At 44.9% G+C, this 26559-nt stretch overlaps 2 protein-coding genes across 2 annotated transcripts; both read right to left on the bottom strand.

Moving 5' to 3' along the window:
- Positions 1–333: 333 nt before the first annotated feature.
- Positions 334–1925, bottom strand: LOC139322360 (ubiquitin-like protein ISG15). Its single transcript, XM_070951460.1, has 2 exons — positions 1818–1925; positions 334–1040 (listed from the first exon to the last, which is right to left on the bottom strand). The coding sequence occupies exons 1-2, from the start codon at positions 1818–1820 to the stop codon at positions 546–548; spliced, it is 498 nt and encodes a 165-aa protein (XP_070807561.1). The 5' UTR covers positions 1821–1925; the 3' UTR covers positions 334–545.
- On the bottom strand, positions 1823–26180 carry LOC139322129 (2'-5'-oligoadenylate synthase 3-like). The gene is made up of 11 exons (XM_070951109.1): positions 25988–26180; positions 21491–22502; positions 20514–20710; positions 19429–19652; positions 18216–18363; positions 14492–14731; positions 11865–13014; positions 10912–11174; positions 10114–10325; positions 9369–9516; positions 1823–1990 (listed from the first exon to the last, which is right to left on the bottom strand). Exons 1-11 carry the CDS (start codon positions 26168–26170, stop codon positions 1823–1825), a joined length of 3945 nt encoding a protein of 1314 aa, XP_070807210.1. The 5' UTR covers positions 26171–26180.
- Between the last annotated feature and the right edge of the window lie 379 nt (positions 26181–26559).

Below are 26559 nucleotides of genomic sequence, written 5' to 3'. Positions count from 1 at the left end.
TAAAAAAAAATTGAGCCCCCCTCCTCTTTGTGGCAGCCCCTCAAATATTGGAAGACTGCTTTCCTGTCTCCCCTGGTCTTTGCCCCTCAAATACTGTCATGTCACTCCCTATCACCTCACTTTGGGGGCGGGGTGGGGGGACTCCAAATCTAAGGAAATGAAGTGGAATCCTGAAATTACATAAAAACGCTGAGCCCAGACGAAAGAAAGAAAGAAAGAAAGAAAGAAAGAAAGAAAGAAAGAAAGAAAGAAAGAAAGAAAGAAAGAAAGAAAGAAAGAAAAAGAAAGAAAGAAAGAAAGAAAGAAAGAAAGAAAGAAAAAGAAAGAACTGTCTTTTTTACTGGAAAAAATTTATTTGTTTTAATTTGTCCAACTTGTTATTTCACAGCTGGGTCGAAGGTAAACGGAGAGCTACATAACACAATTCTGGATTCCTAACACCGACAGAGAGAAAAAAATCTTGGTCGAAGGTACAGGATCGCAAGGAAAGAGTAACGGAACAGAAGTTGGGATGGGGAACGGGAGGTGGGGGGGTGGGTGCAAGATCAATTCAAACCCCCTCGCCCACCCCACCCACCCCTCAAGCGTAGATTCAGAGTAACGGTGCCCCCGGGGCAGATGTTGTAATCGGAGAGTTTGCGCCCATCCTCCAAGGTCTGGCTGTCGTACACCAGGTAGAACTGCTCGTTTTGGATCCTTTCCTGCGCGCGGATCTGGGCTCGGAACTGCGCCACCGTGTTGGATGGCAGGACGTGGTAAGTGTTGGTTCGGTTGTTGGCGTTCTTTAGCAGAACCGGGATGGACTCCTCGCTCTTCACCATCAGCAGGAGGGTGTCCCCGGTGCGCACCCCGTAGTCGGCCAGCGGGGCGTTGTCCCGGAGGTCCAGGTGGGCGCCGTTCGAGCTTGCCAGCTTCTGCTGATAGGGGGGCACCCCGCTCTGGCGCCCCACTTGGGTTTTGAACTCCCAGACGGTTTGGCTGGGGGCGCAAACCAGGGAGTGGACCTGGCCGGTCAGAAGCTTCACGTTCAGAGTCAGCGCCTGGAAGGATGGAGGGGGAGGAGGGGAGGGGGAGAAAAAAAGTGCAAGTTAGGATCTGGTTGCAGAGGATCGCTTTAATCAGGCGACTTTCCCACCGTGGGGGGGTGGGGGGCTCAGGACCCCTGCCCCGTTTAGGGAAGCCCCCCCACCCCCCGAGGCTGCGTTTAGCGGAGCATCCTCCTCCCACCGCGGAGGAGCGCAACTTAGGATCTGGTTGCGATTCGCAGCCCAGCAGAGGATCGCTTTAATCAGGCGACTTTCCCACCGGAGAGGGTGGGTGGGTGGGTGGGGCTCAGGACCCCTGCCCCGTTTAGGGAAGCCCCCCCGCCCCCCCGAGGCTGCGTTTAGTGGAGCATCCTCCTCCCACCGCGGAAGAGCGCAACTTAGGATCTGGTTGCGATTCGCAGCCCAGCAGAGGATCGCTTTAATCAGGCGACTTTCCCACCGGAGAGGGTGGGCGGGTGGGTGGGGCTCAGGACCCCTGCCCCGTTTAGGGAAGCCCCCCCGCCCCCCGAGGCTGCGTTTAGCGGAGCATCCTCCTCCCACCGCGGAGGAGCGCAACTTAGGATCTGGTTGCGATTCGCAGCCCAGCAGAGGATCGCTTTAATCAGGCGACTTTCCCACCCAGGACGACCCCCGGAGAGGGTGGGTAGGTGGGTGGGGGGCTCAGGACCCCTGCCCCGCTTGGAGAAGCCCCCCACCCCCCACCCCCGAGGCTGCGTTTAGCGGAGCATCCTCCTCCCGCCGCGGAGGAGCGCGCAAAGTGCCGCTTCTTACCATCTTCAACCCGTCCGGTGCTTCGAGCTCTCTCCGTCCGCAAAAGCAGCTCCAAGAAAAACCTCACCACCACCGTCGTCTCTGGCTTCAGCCGGCTCCGACCGCCTCCTTTTATACGGCCCGCCCGGGTTTCGAACCTCCCAGGCGAGGCGGAGCTTCTCCGGAAAAGAAAACTGGGAAAAAAGAAAGAAAGAAAACGAGCCAGCGCTGCGCTTCTGCGGGCGGGGAAAACGAAACTCGAAAGGGAAAGCGAAAACGAAAGTGAAAGGCGGCAGCGCGACGGGGCTGGGGGAAAGGGCGAGCGAGGAAAGGGGGGTTCCCGGATTTTTTTGGGGGGGGGGCGAGGGGGCGATGGGGGGGAGAGAAGAAGCCCGATGTTTTTAGGCGATTGGGAACAAACTGGCTTCGTTTACCCGATGAACAGAGTTGGAAGGGGGCTTGGAGGTCATCTAGACCGACCCCCACCCAAGCAGGAGACCCTGAACCATCTCGTTTTGAAAGCTTCCAGTGATGAAGCTCCCACAATTTCTGAATAACAGATTAACAAACTTGGAAGGGATCTTGGAGGTCATCTAGTCCAACCCCACCCCTGCCCCCACCCAAGCAGGAGACCCTACACCATTTCTGACACGTGGCAGCCCGGTCTCTTTTTGAAAGCCTCCAGGGATGAAGCTCCCACAATTTCTGAATAACAGATTAACAGAGTTGGAAGGGATTTTGGAGGTCATCTAGACCGACCCCTACCCAAGCAGGAGACCCTGAACCATTTCTGACACGTGGCAGCCCGGTCTCTTTTTGAAAACTTCCAGTGATGAAGCTCCCACAATTTCTGAATAACAGAACAAGAACAGATTAACAGAGTTGGAAGGGATCTTGGAGGTCATCTAGGCTGACCCCCACCCAAGCAGGAGACTTTAAACCATTTCTGACAGGTGGCAGCCCAGTCTCTTCTTGAAAGCCTCCAGGGATGAAGCTCCCACAATTTCTGAATAACAGATTAACAAACTTAAAAGAGCTCTTGGAGGTCATCTAGACCGACCCCCACCCAAGCAGGAGACCCTACACCATTTCTGACAGGTAGCAGCCCAGTCTCTTCTTGAAAGCTCCCAGTGATGAAGCTCCCACAATTTCTGAATAACAGAACAAGAACAGATAAACAGACTTGGAAGGGATCTTGGAGGTCATCTACCTAGAGCCTTGGTGGCGCAGCAGACTAAAGTGCTGTTAAGTAGCACCAGCTGCCTGCAATTACTGCGAGTTCAAATCTCACCAGGCTCAAGGTTGACTCAGCCTTCCATCCTTTCAAGGTATAGGTAAAATGAGGACCCGGTTTGTGGGGGCAATAAACTGACTTTGTATAAAAAAGAACACCGCTTAGGGGGGGCCAAAAGCCCTAATAAGCAGGTATATACAAAAGAATGAAGGCTATTGCTTAACGCATTGTAAGCCGCCCTGAGTCTCTGGAGAAGGGAAGGGAGAAGGGAGGGTGGGAAGGGGGAGGGCGGGGTTGAGGGGGGAAGGGTGGGGGGGAGTGAAAATGTTTGTATTACTTATAAAACTTTTCAATTAAAAAAAAAAGCGTTTTTTTTAATGTGTTGCAAATGTGCGTGGATGTGGTTTGCCCTTAGCATCACATAGAAGATACTTAAAGACAAGGACTTTGTCTCAGCAACAACAGCCAGCCAATCAAAACAGTCCGAAACCAAACCATGACTCAGAAGTATCTGAACAAACAACATTCATACTAATTTGTTCGGATACTTGTGAGTCACGATCTGGTTTCGGATTGTTTGATTGCCTGCCTGTTGTTACTGATGATGATGACCAGATAACCCATTTTATACCCAAAGAAACAGTTGACCTCTGTAAAATAAGCCCTCTTCTACATCCCCACTGCTGTTGGCAGCATGAATTTGCCGTAATAAACCCCTTATGGCATCCGGCCCTCTCAATTCCTGGCAAATCGATGGGGAAGAAATGGAGGGAGTGACACATTTTATTTTCCTGGGCTGAAAGATCTCCGCAGATGGGGACTGCAGCCAAATTAAAAAAACACTTGCTCCTGGGGAGGAAAGCCATGGCAAATCTAGATAGCGTAGTAAAAAGCAGAGACATCACCCTGCCAACAAAAGTGCGTATAGTCAAGGCGATGGTTTTCCCAGTTGCAATGGATGGCTGTGAAAGTTGGACCATAAGGAAGGCTGAGAAGGCCAAAGAATGGAGTCCTTTGAACTTCGAACGTTGGAGAAGACTCCTGCGAGTCCCTTGGACTGCAAGGCCATCCAACCGGTCAGTCCTGGAGGAGATCAACCCCGACTGCTCTTTAGAAGGCCAGATCCTGAAGAGGAAACGCAAATCCTTTGGCCACCGAATGAGAAAGAAGGACTCCCTGGACTAGAGCCGAATGCTGGGAACGATGGAGGGCAAAAGAAGAAGGGGACGAGGTGGCTGGATGGAGTCCCTGAAGCAGTCGGCGTGAGCTTCAATGGACTCCAGAGGATGGTAGAGGACAGGAAGGCCTGGAGGAGCATTGTCCATGGGGTTGCGATGGCTCGGACACAACTTCGCAAGTAACAACAACAATTGTTGTGGAAGCTCCTGTGAAGACCTGTTCCCCAGAAGTCAGACAGCGGGTCCTTTGACTCTCCCACTGATTTTGCAGAATGGATGGTTCCCATTGACTAACCCAAACACTTCTGAGCATTCTCAGAACCAAAGTTGGGAAGGTCCTTAGAGATTAATTAAGGCCGCCCTCAGATGGCAAAGGATGATGGAATGCAGGGTGGTTTAGAATGTCTCATTCTGCTGACCGCCAGCAATTCGATTCTGACCGGCTCAACGTTGGCTCAGCCTTCCATCCTTCCGAGGTCGGTAAAATGAGGACCCAGTTTGTTGGGAGCAAGAGGCTGACTCCGTAAACCCCTTAGAGAGCGGCCCCCAATCTTTTGGGCACCAGGGACTGATTCCATGGAGAGGGGTGTTTCCATGGACTGGAGGGGTCTGGTATCATGTGCTGCCTGGGTGGGACTTCGCTTGTTTGCGTGGCCCAGTTTCTGGCATGCCGTGGCCCAGTGCTAATCCACAAATCTGAGGTTTGGGACCCCTGCTTTAAAGGACTACGAAGTGAAATATAAGTCTAAGTGCTTTTGGTGTTGCAATTGCTAATTCAATCCCTGCTGAGTGCAGGATCTGCTAAATATCACAGCTGAAAGTCAAAGAGAAACTCGGAGTTTAGTGATTTGCAAACCCAGATGGGGAATCGTACCGCAAGGCCGACACAAAACATCTTTGGCGATTGTTGTGGGTTTCTAACCACCTTCCAGACAACTGTAGGACATTTTGATGGAAACGTCACTCAAGTGAACCAAGGGGAAAAAGAGGAACTTTTAATTTTCTGGACTTTTAGCAGAAACTGTTGGACAGGAAAGAAAAAACCACAATGTCTACCCTACCCTTAAACTCGTGCACAAAATGCTTGCAAGATGGAGGTGATTTGAAGGGTGTCAGTGCTGCAACAGGAAGTTTGTGGGCTCAAACACAATAAAAGCATAAATGCAAGAAAAGCTGCAAATGTTTATTAAACAAAGCATAGCAAATAATAAGAATAATTTCAATTGCAATGTCATAGGAAGAAATATCATTTAACAAAATCAAGCAATAAGATTCAATCATGGAGTGTAAATGCAGGAACAAATTTTATATCCCTTCAGGAGCTGGAGGCCCTTGTCATTAACCCTTCCATCCAACAAGGCTCACACTACCTAACCAAGATAAAATGAAGAACATTCAAATCGATTCACCAAGATCCATGGTCTCTCTGTACTTAGCAGCTATTCGAGATGGACAGTGATTAATATACCTATAGCATCTCTATATGTTGGTTATGTATGTGTACACTTTTAAGAGCAGGCCACAGAATTTCATTTTTAATGTGTGCCAGTGTGCCCACAGTAAAAAATGACAATAAAGGTTTATCTATCTATCTATCTATCTATCATATCAATCATCAGGCTATCAATCATATCTATCAATCAATCAATCAATCATCTATCACTCATCCTCTCTCATCTATCTATCTATCTATCATATCAACCAATCATCTTATCTATCATATCTATCAATCAATCATCAGTCTATCAATCATCATATCTATCAATCAATCAATCATCTATCACTCATCCTCTCTCTCTCTCATCTATCTATCTATCATCTATCACTCTATCGTATCAATCATCTTATCTATCATATCTATCAATCAATCAGTCTATCAATCACATCTATCAATCAATCAATCAATCAATCATCTATCACTCATCCTCTCTCTCTCATCTATCTATCTATCATATCAATCAATCATCTTATCTATCATATCTATCAATCAATCATCAGTCTATCTATCAATCATCATATCTATCTATCAATCAATCATCTATCACTCATCCTCTCTCTCTCATCTATCTATCTATCTATCTATCTATCTATCTATCTATCTATCTATCTATCTATCTATCTATCTAATCTATCAGAGAAAAATTTTAGCCAGCATCATATAGTAACAGCATTGTATGTTTCCTTAAAATCAGCCCCTTTACCTGAAATTTCAGGACATGAATATGTGAAATAGACACCAACATAAAGTAGTCGTGACTACAATCGGAAGTCAAATCTAAGCTGGATTTCCTACTTGGATGCCACCAAATGTCATCCCACCCTGGATGAATGATGGCTTCTCTTCCCTGTCTTGAATTCCTCAAACTAAGTTGGCTTTTAACATCATGTTTTCTTTCATCCATTCCAGATTGGTATGTGATTCCTGATTTTCCCATACATTTGAGCTCCTGAAGAAGTATTAAAAGCCAAAGCGCGTTGCCATTCAGATGCTTCCAGCCCAACGTTTCAGATCCACACGGGGCCTCTTCATAATAGAGTGCACCAGCCTTCCTCCTGAGGCACCTCCTTTGCCAGCTGGAAAAGACACAAAAATGGACCGTTGGTTATTTGCTGATGTCTGGAACTTTGCAGCAGGGGTGAAATCTACACACCTTCGCCAGTGGTTCGGAAGTGGGCGCTCCCCGCTTGGGCCCTCTGCACATGGGCAAAGCCTTCTGTGCATGCGCAAAGGATGAAAAAAGCTTACTTCCTGGTTAAAACCAGGAAGTAACGACATCTGGGCTGGTGGGCGGAGCTTCACACTGCCACTGATACCGGTTTGGCCGAACCGGTCTGAACCAGTAGCATTTCACCCCTGCTCTGCGGGAGATCTGTTCCTTTACCCTCAGCCCTGTAACGCGGAAGGGGGTAATTTGCTACGGCCAAGTTGCTGTTAACAGTTGTGGCCAACTGATGATGTTACCTAGATTGGCTCATGAAAGGTTTGCAAGAAAACGAGGAAGATCAGAGAGTATCAAGGACTCCACAGTGATCTTCCTCCTCCTCTTTCCCTTTCCTCCTCCTCCTCTCCAGAAACCTCATTCCCTTCTAGCACTGATGATGTAACTTAATAGGGTCATGAAATGCCTGCAAGAAAACAAGCAAACACAGAGAGCATCAAAGGCTCCACACTCTTCTTCCTCCTCCTGCTCTCTACCAACCCCCCTCCCTTCTAGCACTGATGATGTAACTTAATAGGGTCATGAAACGCCTGCAAGAAATCAACCCAGCTCAGAGAGCACCAAGGCCCTCTCATGTCTCCAAAGATTCTCCTTTATTGGTACCAAATTGCTGTGGCCAAGTCACCGCGGCTAACTCTCCGCAGGACAATTCAACAATTCAGTTGAATTATTTCAAATAATGTTTAAAAATATTTTAATTTTTGCTCTTCACATTTCAGCCTTTCTCTAATGATTCTGTTCCGCCATTTCTTTGATATTATACGCAGTCCTCGGCCACAACGGAGCCCCAAATTTCTGATGCTGAGCGAGACATTTCTTAAGTGAGCTTTGCCCCGTTCTGCAACCGTTCTTGCCCTAGTTGTTAAGTGAATCCCTGCGGTTGTTAAGTCCGTAACAAGGTTTGTTAAGTGAACCTGGTTTCCTGGTGGACTTAAGGTGGTGATCACATGACCCCAGGACACTTCACACCGTCAAAAATACGAGTCAGTTGCCAAGCATCTGGATTTTGATCATGGGACCATCGTGTGATCATGAGTTGCTTCAATGGTCACAAGTGTGAAAAATGGTCATAAGTCCCATTTTTTCAGTGCGATTGTAACTTTGAACTGTCACCCAATGAACCGTTGAAAATCGAGGACTCATGCAGTGTAATTCTTGTGCTGTGGTGAGTTGTCCTGGACACCCTACAACTGGAGAGCTCAGTCTTGAAATTCAACCACTCAACTCTTCTTCTTCCTCTCTGGGGAGACCCCATAAAACAAGGCCCTGCCCCATTTCGAAGCCCACGGCAATTCTGTTCAAATGTTTCCCCCTGACAATAGCGCTTCGACTTATAGACAGCTTCACGGTGCTTTCCAGCCCTCTCTAAGCAGTTTATAAATGTCAGCCTCTTGCCCCCAACAATCTGGGTCCTCCTTTTACCCACCTCGGAAGGATGGATGGAAGGCTGAGTCAACCATGAACCGTTCAGGATCGAACTCCTGACAATGAGCAGAGTTAGCCTGCAATACTACATTCTGATGATAGATGGATAGATAGATAGATAGATAGATAGATAGATAGATAGAAGGATAGATGATGGATGGATGGAAGGATGGATGGATAGATGATGGATGGAAGGATAGATGATGGATGGAAGGATGGATGGATAGATAGTAGATAGATAGATGATTGACAGAGATAGATAGATAGATAGATAGATAGATAGATAGATAGATAGATAGATGATGGATGGAAGGATAGATAGATAGATGATGGATGGATAGATAGTAGATAGATAGATGATAGACAGACAGATATAGATAGATAGATAGATAGATAGATAGATAGATAGATAGATAGATAGATAGATGATGGATGGATGGAAGGATAAATAGATAGATAGATAGATAGATAGATAGATAGATAGATAGATAGATAGATATAGATAGTGGATGGATGGATGGATGGATGGATGGATGGATGGATGGATGGATGGATGGATAGATGCTGGATGGAAGGATAGATAGATAGAGAGAGAGAGAGAGACAGACAGACAGACAGACAGACAGACAGACAGACAGACACAATGACAGACAGACAAGACAGGGAGACAGACATGGTGAGAGAGAAAGAGAGACAGAACTGTTACAGGCAGAGAGAGAGATGAGACATAGATCGATGCATTAGCACTTAGACTTATGTATCACTTCGCAGTGCTTCCCAGCCCTCTCTAAGCGGTTTTCAGAGTCAGCCTCTTGCCCCCAACCATCTGGGTCCTCATTTGACCCACCTCAGAAGGACAGAAGGCTGAGTCAACCTTGAACTGGTCAGGATCGAACTGCCAAACTGCTGGCAGCCAGCGATCAGCAGAAGTAGCCTGCAGTACTGCACTCTAACCACAGCTTCTTATCCCAAAGAAACCCAGGAAAAATGCAACTTTGCCGTTCTTTTTCCTCACCGGCACATTCCAGGGTTCAACCAAAGAACCATCTCGATTCCGACAGCAATTCATGGCAGCGTAAGATTTTGCCTTTCTTGCAAGCCGATCCCAGCCTTTTGCCTTCCCGAGGTTGGCGGTTGGATCTGCTGGATCTAGGATCACTGGCCTGAAGTCCAATAAAGAAGATTCTCACTTAGCAACCTAAATTTTTGGCTCAATTGTTAGTTGTAAGTTAAGGACTGCCTGTATTTGCCTTAACTTCAGTATTTGCTCTCAAGTTATAGAAGTCAACGACGACACCACAGCCCTCTTCCCAGGACCTACTACCATTTTACAACCAGTACACCAATAGTAGGGGTACCATGACTGGGTTGCAAAAATTCAGATAGATGGCAGCAAAGAGTCCTGTTTCTCTCTGCTGCCTCCTAGTGGCCAGCAGGTTCATAAATGGTCTTCCTAAGGTCAGATGAAAGTCAAGCTAGAACTTCAGGATTAATTTTGCAAGGAAAGAAGGGAAGTTGAGTGGGGGACCACGCTTCATATTCTTTGTTTCACAGCTGTTTTGCTCTCGCCACTCCAAAAAGGAAGAAACATCGACACATAAGGCAACCAAAGGAAGCAACAGCTCAAAAGGTGTTTGCATTTTACTCCAATTTGAAACTCGCGAGGAGCTGTTGTTGCAGGAGGTTCTCCACTAGGACAAATGTCATTACTGATTTTTGAAAAAAAAATAACTCCTTGGAATTCAAGGTGGGAGACTGACCTCTTTTTACAGAGTTGGCCCTGTAAATACCGCTTGATGACCTCATTGTCAAAATCATAGTATTTTGTCCAATAGATGCGAATCTCCTTATAGTGCTCAATGAGCCAAAGCACTGTCCGGAATCCCTCTGCCGTGTCGAACTGGTACTGTCCACTTCCTTGCTCCCAGGCGTAGACCGTTAGTAGCTCAAGGGCATACTTCGGGGGGAATGACTTCTCCTGCACCTGGGTTAAAACAGAAAAGCAGTTTCAATAAAACTCACGGCAATATTTGAACGAGGAAGCCCAACGAAGGACAATCTATCCTTGATGGTTGCAGGAACTGGGTATGTCTAGTTTAATGAAAAGAAGGACTAGGGGGGACATGATAGCACTGTTCCAATATCTCAGGGGCTGCCCCAAAGAAGAGGGAGTCAAGCTACTCTCCAAAGCACCTGAAGGCAGGACAGGAAGCAACGGGTGGAAACTAATCAAGGAGAGAAGCAACTTAGAACTAAGGAGGAATTTCCTGACAGTGAGAACAATTAATCAGTGGAACTCCTTGCCTCAAGAAGTTGTGAATGCTCCAACACTGGAAGTTTTAAAGAAGATGTTGGATAACCATTTTATCTGAAGTGGTGTAGGGTTTCCTGCCTAAGCAGGGGGTTGGACTAGAAGACCTCTAAGGTCCCTTCCAACTCTGTTATTCTATTGTCTATTCTATTGGAGCTGGGGGTGTTGTTTCCTAAGAAAGACTGACTCAACAACCCTCCTACAAAAGTCTCACTCCGGAGGAAAACCGGATTCCATAAATTGGGACCCTGAATCCCTTCTCCAGGCAACAGACCTCGTTGTACCAGTATTTCACCAGGCGGATGAGGCTCTTCAGCTTGCTGGGTCGGCCCACGATGAAATCCTTTTGCAGCTCCGTGAAGCAGGGAGAGAACGCGCCAGACTTGGTTGGACGATTAAGGATGAAATTCTTTAGTAGCTCAATGAACCAGGAGGAGAAATCTCCACGCGGACCATACTTGATAAGATCGACGTATATCTGAGGGTCAGGCCTGGAGCCGTCAAATTGGCCTGTCAAGAGAAAGTCCAACCAGGTCTCAAAATCCCTTTGGAAATAATTCTCCGCCAATTTTGTAGACAGAGAATCTTACCCGATTTCTCCAGTGGAAAAACTGCTTCGGAAAGGCCGGTCTTCCGGGAAAGAGATCCCTCCAGGATCCTCTGCTGGGACCGCAGGGAAACTGAGGAAGCCAGCTGGGTGCAACACTCACTGCCCCCTCCCCCTCAAAAGGACATCCCTTCCCACCCAGGAAAACCTCACCCATCTTCTCTCTGCCGTGGAAATAATGGCAGAAAGAAAAGGAACAAAGGAACAGATGGCGAGATGCTGAATTTTCCTGCTTGCTCTTCAGTTGCCACTTCATTTCTCAGAACCACAGTGGGGCTCTTGAGGACTTTCTTATATAAATTACTGACATTCCCTTCAGAGCAGCGGTCCCCCAACTTTTCCAGCTCGGGGGCCTGACGTATGTGTGTGTGTGTTTGTGAGAGGGAGAGGGAGAGAGGGAGGGAGGTGCATGCGCGCACACCGCTCCATTTGTGGGAACTGCGGTTGTGCACACTCTCCACTCGTGTGAGTGGAGCTTTGCTCAGGTGCGCCCTTGCCCATCTCTCCCGTGGCTCGGTTTTCCACGGGCCACAGCCCCGGGATTGGAGGGGGGGGGAAAAGGGGGGCTTTCCTTGCTCAGGAAGAAAACCCACCTAAGGCATCGTAGGCCGGCAGGACATCAAAGTCAATGAAATCCACGGATTTTTTGGAACGTAATTTGAACTGGAGCACCCGAGGGTTGGACCACTTGGACTTCTCAAATATAAGTTCCAAACGCATGTTCTCCTTGCATTGGTTGAACCACCTTTCCATCTCCTTGAAGATCACGTTCTGCTGCTTTTCCTTCTCTGTGTATCTTTTGAGAAGGCCCAATAACAACCCCAGGTCAGCATTTGACAGATAGGGTTCCCCCCGGCCTTCCTTCCGCCACCTTGCAATCTCCTGGATGAGCCTCTTCCGATCATTTTCCTGCTCTTTGTATGTCTCCCAGATGTGATGGAATGGCACCAGGTCAGCTTCTGACAAACACAGCTCCTTCTTGCATTCCCGGAGCCACATATTAATCTTCTGAGTGATCTCCTTCGGATCCTTTTCCGGGTCTCTGTAACTTTCGAGAAGGTCCAATAACAACCCCACGTCAACATCTAACTTGTAGGGCTCGTTCTGCCATTCGTCGAGCCGCCTTTCGATCTCCTGAATGATCCCCTTCCGATCCTCTTCCTGGTCTGTGTAACTTCTGAAGATGTTCAAGAACAGCACCAGGTCGGCATCTGACAAATACGGCTTCATCTGCCGATTGATGACTTGCCTTTCAGTCTCCTCAAAGATCTTCCTCCAATCCTTTTCCTGGTCTATGTAACTTTTGATTAGATTCCATAACAGATCCCAGTCATGATGTGAGAAAGGCCATTCGCTGAGCTCCCTTGCAATCGCATGGATGAACCTCTTCCAATCGTTTTCCTGGTCAGCGTAACTTTTGAAGATGTTCGAGAACAGCTCCAGGTCGGCATCTGACAAATACGGCTGCTTCTGCCATTCGTCGATCCGCCTTGCAATCTCCTCAATGAACATCTTCCGCTCCTTTTCCTGGGCTTTGTAAATTTTGATAAGGTCCAAGAACAGCTTCTGTACAGCATCTGACAACCGCAGCTTCTGCCATAGGTTGAGCCACCTTGCAATCTCCTCAATGATCTTCTTCCGCTCCTTTTCCTGGTCTGTGTAACTTCTGGAGATGTTCAAGAACAGCACAAGGTCGGCATCTGACCCGTTTTTCATGGATGTGCCTTTTCCCAGCGATCCTCCCTGGGAAAGGAAGAAGGGAGGGTTTCAGGTAGTGAGTCCCTTGGGCGTTTGCACCAAGGTAAAGGTAAAGGGTTCCCCTCGCACATCTGTGCTAGTCGTTCCCGACTCTAGGGGGCGCTGCTCATCTCCGTTTCAAAGCCGAAGAGCCAGCGCTGTCCGAAGACGTCTCCGTGGTCGTGTGGCCGGCATGACTCAATGCCAAAGGCGCACGGAACGTTGTTACCTTCCCACCAAAGGTGGTCCCTATTTTTCTACTTGCATTTTCATACATAAATAATTTTATTGTCATTGTACGTGTATACACAGTATACCCATATAACGAAATTCACTTCGAACTGCTTGGTTGGCAGAAGCTGGGACAAGTCACGGGAGATCAGCCTGTTACACAGCACTAGGGATTCGAACCGCTGAACTGCCGACCTTTCGATCGACAAGCTCAGCGTCTTAGCCACTGAGCCACCGCGTCCCTTTGCACCAAGAGACACACACAATAAATGCAGGTGCCATCAGCTGCTTGCCATTGTGAAGAGGAGGAAGGTAGTAATGATTTGTTATGTGCCTAGCATAGAACCAAGAACATTTTTCCTGAGATGATGCATTTTGCCCCCAGGGCCCTTGGCATCAGGGTCTTCCTTGCCCACTGGATAATCCAGCTCATCACCTCCCCAGAGTCTAACTGCTCTACTTGCATGGGGGAAATCCTAGGATCGATTGCAGGAGAGGAAGAGAATCTGCAAAAAAGGTTTTGAAGAAATCTTCTATATTGTTGTGAGACCCCCCCCTTCTCCAAGACGGATGAGTTCAGGAAGTCGCCAGGAATGGATTCTTAAACCGATCACTTAGGCTGGCAGCTGTTGGGTCAACCCTGCAGCGCCAGCTAGATGGTTATTTCCAGCAACGAAGAGCTGCTTCTCCCTTCGGACAAAAATGTGGGCAGATGAGACACTAACAGCTTTGGACGTCCTAGATAGCAGCTCCATTGGGAAGCGGAGGCGTTGCTGGGGAGGACTGTCACTGCCCCCCCTCATTCCTTCAAGCGATTTCCTGACGTTTTACGTCTTGCCTCCAGAAGTTGTGAATGCTCCAACACTGGAAGTTTTGAAGAAGGGATGGGACAAGCCTTTGTGTGACATGGCATCCTAGAGTCTCCTGCCTGAGCAGGGAGTTGGACTAGAAGAGCTCCAAGGTCCCTTCCAACTCTGTTATTCTGCTAAGCTACTCCAGCAGAGCTGGAGGGGGGGGATGGGCTCCTCCGGTACTGACCCCCCCTCCCCGCCTAGTGTGTGGTCACCAAGCTCAGACAACAGAATATTTCAACACCAACCCTCCCCCCCTCTCCCAAAGTCAGGACAGCTTGCCTGGTGATGGGGCAAAAGCCCTTCCCAACACCTTCTCCCTTCCCCAGGCAGAGCCTCTCCCCCCTTCCCCAGCTCCCTCCCAGGCACCTGCCTGCCCATCCTCCGCTCACCTTCACCACCTTCACCACCTTCACCACCTTCAGGCCACTCCAGGGCGCATCCTGGAAGCAGCGTCTCTTAAGAAAGTCGCAGATGCGCTCGATCTCCTCGCCGGCCCTTCGCAGAAACTCCTTGTTGGGCTGCAGGTGCTCAGAGTGGAACTTGTCCAGGCGCCACGAATCGACAGGGCCGAGAGAGCCCATGGCCAGAGCAGCCGGGAGGACTTCCACCGCCGCCCTCCGCTGAAGCTCAGCTGCACCCTGGATTTCTTCTCACGTTCTTCGGACCAGTTTCGTTTCCCTGGCAGGAAACGGAGGTGGAGCTGGCAGCACTTGTAGGGCTGAGAGAGGGCTGGAAAAGGGGGGCTGATAATGTCTGAATGGCATAATGTATATAAAATCTGAGTGCCGGATTATATAAACTTTATAGAATATCTGAGTGCTATAATGTATATAAAATCTGAGCACTGGATTATATACATTTTATATAATATCAGTGCTATAATGTATATAAAATCTGTGCCAGATTATATAAACTTTATATAAAATCTGAGTGCTATAATGTATATAAAATCTGAGTGCCGGATTATATAAATTTTATATAATATCAGTGCTATAATGTATATAAAATCCTAGTGTTGGATTATATAAATTTTATATAATATCTGAGTGCTACAATGTATATAAAATCAGTGCTGGATTATATAAATTTTATATAACATCTGAGTGCTATAATGTATATAAAATCAGTGCTGGATTATATAAATTTTATATAATATCAGCGCTATAATGTATATATAATCTGTGCCAGATTATATAAACTTTATATAATATCAGTGCTATAATGTATATAAAATCTGTGCCAGATTATATAAACTTTATATAATATCAGTGCTATAATGTATATAAAATCCTAGTGTTGGATTATATAAATTTTATATAACATCTGAGTGCTATAATGTATATAAAATCTGAGTGCCGGATTATATAAATTTTATATAATATCAGCGCTATAATGTATATATAATCTGTGCCACATTATATAAATTTTATATAATATCAGTGCTATAATGTATATAAAATCTGAGTGCCAGATTATATAAATTTTATATAATATCTGAGTGCTACAATGTATATAAAATCAGTGCTGGATCATATAAATTTTATATAATATCTGAGTGCTATAATGTATATAAAATCTGAGCGCTGGATTATATAAACTTTATATAAAATCTGAGTGCTATAATGTATATAAAATCTGAGTGCCAGATTATATAAATTTTATATAATATCAGCGCTATAATGTGTATATAATCTGTGCCACATTATATAAATTTTATATAATATCAGTGCTATAATGTATATAAAATCATTGCTTGGATTATATAAATTTTATATATCTGAGTGCTGAAATGTATATAAAATCTGAGCGCTGGATTATATAAACTTTATATAAAATCTGAGTGCTATAATGTATATAAAATCCGAGTGCCAGATTATATAAATTTTATATAATATCAGTGCTATAATGTATATAAAATCCTAATGTTGGATTATATAAATTTTATAGAATATCTGAGTGCTAAAATGTATATAAAATCTGAGCGCTGGATTATATAAATTTTATATAATATCTGAGTGCTATAATGTATATAAAATCTGAGCGCTGGATTATATAAACTATGTATAATATCTGAGTGCTATAATGTATATAAAATCAGTGCTTGGATTATATAAATTTTATATAATATCTGAGTGCTGAAATGTATATAAAATCTGAAAAGGAGTCCTGGCAATCCTGTCTCGGCCTCTTCCTCCGACTTCTCCTTGCAAGGCCTGGAACTGGGACCACCGGACTTGTTGGCAAACCTCAGTGGAGGCCCCGGACCTCGGAGGGGATTTTGAGCTGTTTGTTTTTGGAACCTACTCAGGCAAAACCTTTATTTTCAAGCAGTGTGGATTTTATTTAAATCAAGTCAATTTAAATCACGATTTAAATCACTAGTAAAAAGCTTTGATTTAAATCAATTCAAGTGCATAAAATGCTTGCAAGACGGAGGTGGTTTGAAGAGTGGGTACAGGAAGTTTGTGGACTCGAAAACAATAAAAGCATAAATGCAACAGGAGCCGAAAATGTTTATTAAACAAAGCATAACAAATAAGAATAAGAATAATTTCAATTGCAATGTCATAGGAAGGAATATCATTTAACCAAACCAAGCAACAAAATTCAATGGTGGAGTGTAAATGCAGGACCAAATTTTATATCCCTTCAGGAGCTGGAGGCCCTTGTCATTAACCCTTCCATCCAACAAGGCTCCCACTACCTAACCAAGATAAAAGGAAGAAGATTCAAATCGATTCACGAAGGTCCATGGCCTCTCTGTACTTAGCATCTATTTGAGATGGCGGTGATTAATATACCTATAGCATCTCTATATGTTGGTTATGTATGTGTCCACTTTTGAGAGCAGGCCACAGAATTTCATTTTTAATGTGTGCCAGTGTGCCCACAGTAAAAAATGGCAATATCTATCTATCTATCTATCTATCTATCTATCTATCTATCTATCATCTATCTATCTATCTATCTATCTATCTATCATATCAATCATCTTATCTATCATATCTATCAATCATCAGTCTATCTATCATCATATCAATCAATCAATCATCATAGCAAAAAATAAGAATAATTTCAATTGCAATGTCATAGGAAGGAATATCATTTAACAAAACCAAGCAACAAAATTCAATGGTAGAGTGTAAATACAGGACCAAATTTTATATCCCTTCAGAAGCTGGAGGCCCTTGTCATTAACCCTTCAATCCAACAAGGCTCCCGCTACCTAACCAAGATAAAAGGAAGAAGACCCTGGATGAATGATGGCTTCTCTTCCCTGTCTTGAATTCCTCAAACTAAGTTGGCTTTTAACATCATGTTTTCTTTCATCCATTCCAGATTGGTATGTGATTCCTGATTTTCCCATATATTTGAGCTCCTGAAGAAGTATTAAAAGCCAAAGCGCATTGCCATTTAGATGCTTCCACCGCAACGTTTCAGATTCACACGGGCCCTCTTCATAATATAGTGCAATAGGACCATCCTTCCCTCCAAGGCACTTCCTTTGCCAGCTGGAAAAAAACACAAAAACGGACAGTTGGTTAATTGCTGATGCCTGGAACTCTGGGGGATGATCTGTTCCTTCATCCTCAGCCCTGCAACTCGGAAGGGGGTAATTGGCTGCGGCCAGCTTGCAGTTAACAGTTGTGGCCAACTGATGATGTTACCTAGATTGGGTCATGAAATGCCTGCAAGAAATCAACCAAGCTCAGAGGGCACCAAGGACTCCACGGTAATCTTCCTCCTCCTCCTCTTCCTCCTCTTCCTCCTCTTTCCTTCTCCTCTTCTCTGCAAACTTTCTAGCACTGATGATGTTATTTAGTAGGGCCATGAAACGTGTGCAAGAAAACAAGTCAGCTCAGAGAGGTCCTCATTTTACCAACCTTGGAAGGATGCAAGGCTGATTCAACCTTGAGCCGGTCAGGATCGAACTCCTGACAGACTGGGCAGAGTCAGCCTGCAATAGCAATAGCACTTAAGACTTATATGCCGCTTCACACTGCTGGCAGCCAGCAGTAGCCTGGAGTAGCCCGCAATCCTGGCTTCTTATCCTAGAAACCATGGCTTCTTATCCCAGAGAAACCAGAACAAGAATGCAATTTTGCCGTTCTTTTTCCTCACCGGCACATTCCAGGGTTCAACCAAAGAACCATCTCGTTTCCGACAGCAAGTCATGGAAGCGTAAGATTTCGCCTTTTCTGCAAGCCGATCCCAGCCTTTTGCCTGTCCGAAGTTTGCGGTTGGATCTGCTGGATCAAGGATCACTGGCCTGAAGTCCAATAAAGAAAGTTAGAGTCATATGCGCAGGCTGGAGCAGATGAGTTTGGGCTCTGTTGAAATTCCCCACATCTCTTAAGAGATTTAGATTTTTAACATGAAAGCAGTGGAAATATTTCTTCACTGGAGGAGAGGCAGATTAAAGATCAATCAAATGAAATCAGAATTAACTTGGGGGCTGATCTCACCAGGACCCACTGAAGAAATACCCCACGTCTTAAGATTCTGGGGGGGATTCGTGCTAAAATCCACAGGGCTCATCTGAGGCCAAAATGATGAGCTGCCAACCATGATCTCATCATGCAATATTGGCCCTTCGAGAATCTTGGAAGGCTGTTGAAATAACTCTCCAACTTGCACCTAGTATACTCAAGGCAGGGTTACTCCGGGTTTCTATTCCACGGTTCCCAACTTCCCCGGATTAAGGAATCCCCACCAAAAAGACTCTGCCCCAACTTCCGTTCCAGGACCAGCCTGATGTTCCAACATGTGGCACAAGCACATCCGTTACATCTTACAATTGTGACAAACAGGCACAGCATTTTCCCGTCATGCACAGTTGTGCAGAGTTACACAATTGTGTCTGTGCTAGCCTATGTGGAATCTCTCCAGGCAGCCATTACAATGGAGCTGCTAACTGGAACAAGTCAGCTGTGCAATGGGACAATTCTCCACAGCCAACAAGATAGCAAAGAGTCGTTTCTCTCTGCTGTCTTCTAGTGGCCGGCAGGTTCATAAATGGTCTTCCTAGGTCAGATGAAACTCAAGCTAGAGCTTCAGGATTAATTTTGCAAGGAAAGAAGGCAAGTTGGGTGGGGCACCACACATCATATTCTTTGTTTCACAGCTGTTTTGCTCTCGCCACTCCAAAAAGGAAGAAACATCGACACATAAGGCAACCAAAGGAAGCAACAGTTCAAAAGGTGTTTGCATTTTACTCCAATTTGAAACTCGCGAGGAGCTGTTGTTTCAGGAGTTTCTCCACTAGGACAGATGTCATTACTGATTTTTGAAAAAAAAAAAAATAACTCCTTGGAATTCAAGGTGGGAGACTGACCTGTTTTTACAGAGTTGGTCCTGTAAATACCACTTGATGACCTCATTGTCAAAATCATAGTATTTTGTCCAATAGATGCGAATCTCCTTATAGTGCTCAATGAGCCAAAGCACTGTCCGGAATCCCTCTGCCGTGTCGAACTGGTCCTGTCCACTTCCTTGCTCCCAGGCGTAGACCGTTAGTAGCTCAAGGGCATACTTCGGGGGGAATGACTTCTCCTGCACCTGGGTTAAAACAGAAAAGCAGTTTCAATAAAACTCACGGCAGCATTTGAATGATGAAGCTATATGAAAGATTATCCATCTTTGGCTGTCTTATAACTAATTAGCACCATTTTAAGGCCAATATACTTAAGCAGACTTTATTATCTGGTCCCCTTGGTTGATTTCCCAAATGTCGAGAAAAATTCAGACTCTGTGGCTTGGTGACAATTCCGGGGTTTTGGGGCTCCTTTGGCAGCTGGTTGCCTTCTGCTCCCAGGCCAGGTGGCCTCAGGTCCCTCTTCTGACCTCGGTTTCCTCTCTCCCCCCACCCCCCGTATTTCCTGTCAGGCTGGCATCAAAGGGAGCAGGGTTGCAGTGGGAAGATGGCAGCTCCGACATACCCAGATGTTGGGATGTGTCTATTCATCTATTCATGTGTCTCCTCAAGGATTTATTCTCCTTGGAGACAGCTGGTCATTTGCATTCTTTTACAGAGTCCTTGAGGCCACCAGAGGACTGCTGGTTTGAAAGAGGCGTCAAAGAGGCCATCGATGTCAAAATTGAACAGCTCTCTCTCAACAGAAGGGGAGGGATAGGATCTACAATCTACAACAAAGTCCTTTCAGCAGTTCCAAGAAGGCGACCCTGAGGATGCAGAGAAACCTCCAAGTGGCCTCAATGACCCTCTAAAAGGATGCAAATGACCTGCTGTCTGCAAGGAGTATCAATCCTTCCCTTTACCATCCAGTCAGAGCTGAAGAAGCTTCTTGGAGGAGAAGCAAAAAGTCTTCAAAGAAAAAACATGAAAATCCAGTTGCCTCTTGAAAAAGAGTCTCTTAGACACGGTTACTCGTGGGGAAACCGGATTCCATAAATTGGGACCCTGAATCCCTTCTCCAGGCAACAGACCTCTTTGTACCAGTGTTTCACCAGGCGGATGAGGTTCTTCAGCTTTGGAGTTTTCTCCTTAATGAAATCCCTTTGCAGCTCCGTGAAGCAGGGAGAGAACTCGCCACTTTTGCCTGTGAGTATCAGATCGACGTATATCTGAGGGTCAGGCCTGGAGCCGTCATATTGGCCTGTCAAGAGAAAGTCCAACCAGGTCTCAAAAGCCCTTTGGAAATTGTCCACCAAGCTGTGTGGACAGAGAATCTTACCCGATTTCTCCAGTGGAAAAACTGCTTTGGAAAGGCCGGTCTTCCGGGAAAGAGATCCCTCCAGGATCCTCTGCTGGGACTGCAGGGAAACTGAGGAAGCCAGCTGGGTGCAACGCTCACTGCCCCCCCCTCAAAAGGACATCCCTTCCCACCCAGGAAAACCTCACCCATCTTCTCTCTGCCGTGGAAATAATGACAGAAAGAAAAGGAACAAAGGAACAGATGGCGAGATGCTGAATTTTCCTGCTTGCTCTTCAGTTGCCACTTCATTTCTCAGAACCACAGTGAGTCTCTGAGGACTTTCTGAATTGCTTACATACACTAAGTTACTGACATTCACTTCAGAGCAGCGGTCCCCCAACTTTTCCAGCTTGGGTGGGGACCTGACCTGGTGTGTGTGTGTGTGAGAGAGAGAGAGGGAGGGAGGGAGGGAGGGGCGTGCAGACACACAGCTCCATTTGTGGGAACTACAGTTGTGCGCACTCTCCACTTGTGTGAGTGGAGCTTTGCGCATGTGCGTGCTTGCCCATCTCTCCCGCGGCTTGGTTTCGAACAGGCCACAGACCGGGGATTGGGGACCCCTGTTTTAGAGGACGAGCAGGCTCCAGTGGTCTCCATGGCTCTGGTGCTCCCTGCCCAACCCTAGCTGGTGGGGTGGGGGGGCGGAAAGGGGGGCTTTCCTTGCTCAATAAGAAAACCCACCTAAGGCATCGTAGGCCGGCAGGACATCAAATTCAATGAAATCCACGGGTTTTTGGGAACATATTTTGAACTGGAGCACCCGAGGGTTGGGCCACTTGGACTTCTCAAATATAAATTCCAAACACAAATTCTTCTTGCATTGTTTGAACCACCTTTCCGTCTCCTTGAAGATCATCTTCTGCTCCTCTTCCTTCTCTGTGTATCTTTTGAGAAGGTCCAATAACAACCCCAGGTGACCATTTGACAGATACGGCTCCCCCCCGCCTTCCTTCCACCACCTTTCCATCTCCATCTGCTCTTCGCTATCTGTGTATCTTTCGAGAAAGTACAATAAGAACCCCAGGTCAGCATCTGATAGATATGGCTTCCCCTGGTCATTGTTCTGCCACTTTGCAAACTCATTAGTCATCATCTTCTTGCTTATGTATCTTTGGAGACTATCCAATAAAATCTGCAGGTCAGCATTTGAGAAATGTGGCTCTTTCTGGCCTTTGTTCTGGCACCATTTGATCTCCTCAATCATCCTCATCCGGGCCTCTTCCTTGTCTCTGTATCTTTTGTAAAGGTTTAATAAAAACTGCAGGTCAGCATTTGAGAAATGTGGCTCTTTCTGGCCTTTGTTCCTCCACCATTTGATCTCCTTAATAATCATCATCTGGTCATTTTCCATCTTTAAGTATCTATTGAAGAAGTTATTCAACTGCACCAGGTCAGCATCTGACAAATACAGCTCCTTCTGGTATTCCTGGAGCCACATTCTAATTTTCTGAATGATCTCCTCCGGATCCTTTTCCAGGTCTCTGTAACTTTCGAGAAGGTCCAATAACAACCCCACGTCAACACTTAACTTGTAAGGCTCCTTCTGCCATTTGTTGAGCCGCCTTTCGATCTCATCAATGATCTCCTTCCGCTTTGTTTCCTGGTCTGTGAAACTTTTGAAGGTGTTCAAGAATAGCACCAGGTCGGCATCTGACCCGTTTTTCATGGATGTGCCTTTTCCCAGCGATCCTCCCTGGGAAAGGAAGAAGGGAAGGTTTTAGGTAGTGAGTCCCCTGAGTGTTTGCACCAAGAGACAAACATACTATTATTATTATTATTATTATTATTATTATTATTATTATTATTATTATTATTATTAATCACCTTTATTGTCACTGTACAACATATGTACAATGAGGTTGGTGGAGCTCCCTCAGTGTGAGATGGAATCAGGGTAAATAAGAGAAAATAAAAGGTGAATAAAAGAAATAATCATTCCAAGTCAGATATATAAAGTCAGATCAAATCCTATGAACTCTAAGCAACCTTTGAATGAGCTCATCTATTAATTTAAAGATACGTGCTGGCTAAAAGCAGCTGGACTGCCTTATTAGTCAAATATATCTTCTGATGAGGCTCAACTGTCATCCAGCAGAAAAGTTAAGAGTGGAGTTTGGTGAGTAGAACTAAGTAATTAGTTCATGGATGTCCCCATAATCACTTGACCTATGGCCCTGTGTCAAACCCTCTGATTCTATACATCTTCTTAACAGAATCAAATGTGAACATCTGGACGGATACAGGTTATTTATTGTTTAAAAGTATAGTCATAATTTCTGCATTTACATATTACAGCTTTTAAAGAACAGTTGTAAAACATAAAGTGATGGGTTAGTTAAGGTATAATGGTTTAATCATGAAGTAGTGAAAATGTATAGCCAAAATAATTGTATTAAGTAGTAGGTAATGGTTTGATAATTAGTAAAGTGTAATGTAAGTGAAATGTATTTTTAATGTAACCATATATGGAAGCCAGAAAAGGCTCATGGAACTCTTTGTCTTGAAAACATATTTAACATATTCATTCAGGTTGCAAAATTCAAACATAGCCCTGAATCTTTGCGCAAATAAACGGATCTGCCTGACCCAGGAATGTGCTTCAGCTCCATAGCACCCCCCATCCAACACAATACAACTCACAGTGAGGACAAAATCCCTAACCCAATAAATCCTGTTAACAAAACACCCAGTCCTATTGCAGCCGCGTGAACATGTTACACATTGCGCCGACCCTGCAAGTCCACCCTACTATTTATTTATTGTTTATTTATTGGTTCAATTTATATACCGCCCCTTTTCCAGAGACTCAGGGCGGCTTACAATGCGTTAAGCAATAGCCTTCATACTTTTGTATATACCTGCTTAGTACGGCTTTCGGAGCCCCCTAAGCAGTGTTCTTTTTTATACAAAGTCAGCTTATTGCCCCCACAATCTGGGTCCTCATTTTACCTACCTCGGAAGGATGGAAGGCTGAGTCAACCTTGAGCCTGGTGAGATTCGAACTCGCAGTAATTGCAGGCAGCTGGTGCTACTTAACAGCACTTTAGTCTGCTGCGCCACCAAGGCTCTTATATACTACATAGTTACGATGTTATTTCGCATTCAGGAGCCTGGCAGCCCACGGATAAAAACTCTTCTTCAGCCTGTTTGAGTGGCTGCCTGTGCTTCTATATCTCCCTTCCCGATAGTGGGAGGGTAAAGAAGGGCTGGCCAGGGTGCGAGTCGTCCCTGAGGATTTTCCTCACTCTTCTAAGGCAGCGAGCCCTAGCGATCTCGTCTAGTGGTATCAGGGGACAGCCGATGATGTTTTGTGATGTTTTGTCTATTCTATTCTATTCTATTCTATTCTATTCTATTCTATTCTATTCTATTCTATTCCGTATTTTCTACTCTTCTCTATTCTATTCTATTCTATTCTATTCCTGTTCCAGTTCTAATTTCTATTCTATTCTATTCTATTCTATTCTATTCTATTCTATTCCATTCCATTCCATTCCATTCCATTCCATATTTTCTACTCTACTCTACTCTACTCTACTCTACTCTACTCTACTCTACTCTACTCTACTCTACTCTACTCTACTCTACTGTCTCCTATTCTATTCTATTCTATTCTATTCTATTCTATTCCATATTTTCTACTCTTCTCTATTCTATTCTATTCTATTCTATTCTATTCTATTCTATTCTATTCTATTCTATTCTATTCTATTCTATTCCTGTTCCAGTTCTAATTTCTATTCTATTCTATTCTATTCTATTCTATTCTATTCTATTCTATTCTATTCTATTCTATTCCATTCCATTCCATTCCATTCCATTCCATATTTTCTACTCTACTCTACTCTACTCTACTCTACTCTACTCTACTCTACTCTACTGTCTCCTATTCTATTCTATTCTATTCTATTCCATTCCATTCCATTCCATTCCATTCCATTCCATATTTTCTACTCTACTCTACTCTACTCTACTCTACTCTACTCTACTCTACTGTCTCCTATTCTATTCTATTCTATTCTATTCTATTCTATTCTATTCTATTCTATTCTATTCTATTCTATTCTATTCCATTCCATTCCATTCCATTCCATTCCATTCCATTCCATATTTTCTACTCTACTCTACTCTACTCTACTCTACTCTACTCTACTCTACTCTACTCTACTCTACTCTACTCTACTCTACTCTACTGTCTCCTATTCTGTTCTATTCTATTCTACATGTAGTCAAACATGTTACATATTTGCATCCCATAATATCACACATGTTCATTAAAATGAGGTCTGAGGTCAGAAGGGGCATCAGTGTAAGGAAAAAGGTTGCTTGGAGGTCACAAAAGAGATTAAACCAGACCCCAATTACAAACCCCAAAAGTCGGTACTAACAAACTTTTCCTTATCTTGGAGCCAATCTCCAGCTTCTTCCTTAAATGCTCATTTTATCAATGGCTAACTAGCAGAAACAGAAGTTAGAAATCTGCAAGCATAAGAGAATGGCGAATTACATAAGGAAGGTACAAACAGATAAGCAAATACTGTTGTTATTAGGGGATCATTATTAACGTGATGAATATTACCGTTCTTATTACGATTACTGTTTCTCAAAATCAACTGTATTCAGACCACACCCTGTTTACGTAGACAATGAATTTTTTTTTATATTAAATAAAAAAAAATTAAACTGGAGGGGGAAAAAAGCGAATAAACCTGAACGCCAATTTAAAAGAGGGAAAACAAATCAAATGAAAATACAAAGTATGATGCAGGAAAAGCTGTTATGAGTAATGTAATTTTGATGCTTTTTTGATGTTTTTGTGTGTTTTATAGGGGGGTTTTTTTGTGTTGTTTTTTTTTTTTTGTGTATTGTGCCTTTTTTTTGGTATTGTGTATTTTAACTTTTGGAAACATAATAAATATTGTATTTTTTTTAAAAAAAGAAAAGGAAATACAAAGTATCTACGTTGGTTAACCAATGACATAATCCATCTCGCTTGTTTGCCCCTCCGACAACAGAAGATTTCAAGACTCCCCCAAAACCCCCTCCAAATCAGGATAGCTTGCTTAGTCATGGGGGGAAATGCCCTTCCCAACACTGTCTCCCTTCCCTGGGCAGAGCCTCTCTCGCCCCCCCTCCCCAACTCCCTCCCAGGCACCTGCCTGCCCATCCTCTGCTCACCTTCACTACCTTCTGCACCTTAATATCGCTCCTGGGCCCATCCTTGAAGCAGGACGCCTTAAGAAACTCGCAGATGGAGTGGATGGCTTGGCGCGCCTTTTGCAGAAACTCTTCGTTGGGCTGCAAGTGGTCATGGTGGAACTTGTCCAGGTCCCACGATCGGACGTAGCCGAGAGAGCCCATGGCCAGAGAAGCCGACTTCCAACGCAACTCTCCGCTAAAGCTCAGCTGCTCCCTGGCTTTTGTTTCTCCTCCTTCAGACCAGTTTCGTTTCCCTGGCAGGAAAAGGAGGGTGGAGCTGGCAACGCTTGGAGGGCCGAGAAGGGGCTGGAAAAGGGGGGCTGGAGAGGAAGGGAAGGGCAGCTGGAGGAGGCGCCTTCCCGCTGATCTGCTCTGAGGAACAGAGCTGGGTTTCAGCAGATTCTAACCAGTTCTGCAGAACCGGTAGCAGAAATTATTATTATTATTTTTTAATTTTTATTTTTAAACAAAACAAAACATAAAACAACCATCATCCATTACAATTGCAGAAAGTGTGTCCATCAGTTATAACTATGTTATGTTATGGGTTT

This window comes from Pituophis catenifer, unplaced genomic scaffold, assembly GCF_029215685.1.
Source record: "Pituophis catenifer annectens isolate HBS135680 unplaced genomic scaffold, rPitCat1.0.hap2 SCAF_10, whole genome shotgun sequence".
NCBI lineage: Eukaryota > Metazoa > Chordata > Lepidosauria > Squamata > Colubridae > Pituophis > Pituophis catenifer.
Note: the sequence above shows the minus strand (reverse complement) of the source record. Positions and strands in the feature narration are given on the sequence as shown.

Excerpts from the sequence above, each read along its gene's own strand:
- LOC139322129 (XM_070951109.1), bottom strand. The coding sequence starts at position 26,170 with ATGGGCTCTCTCGGCTACGTCCGATCGTGGGACCTGGACAAGTTCCAC. Across the intron at positions 14,732-18,215 it reads TTGAACCCTGGAATGTGCCG|GGTGCAGCTGAGCTTCAGCG; the intron begins GTGAGGAAAAAG and ends GAAGAAATCCAG. Across the intron at positions 11,175-11,864 it reads GCCGGCCTACGATGCCTTAG|GCCAATTTGACGGCTCCAGG; the intron begins GTGGGTTTTCTT and ends TTCTCTTGACAG.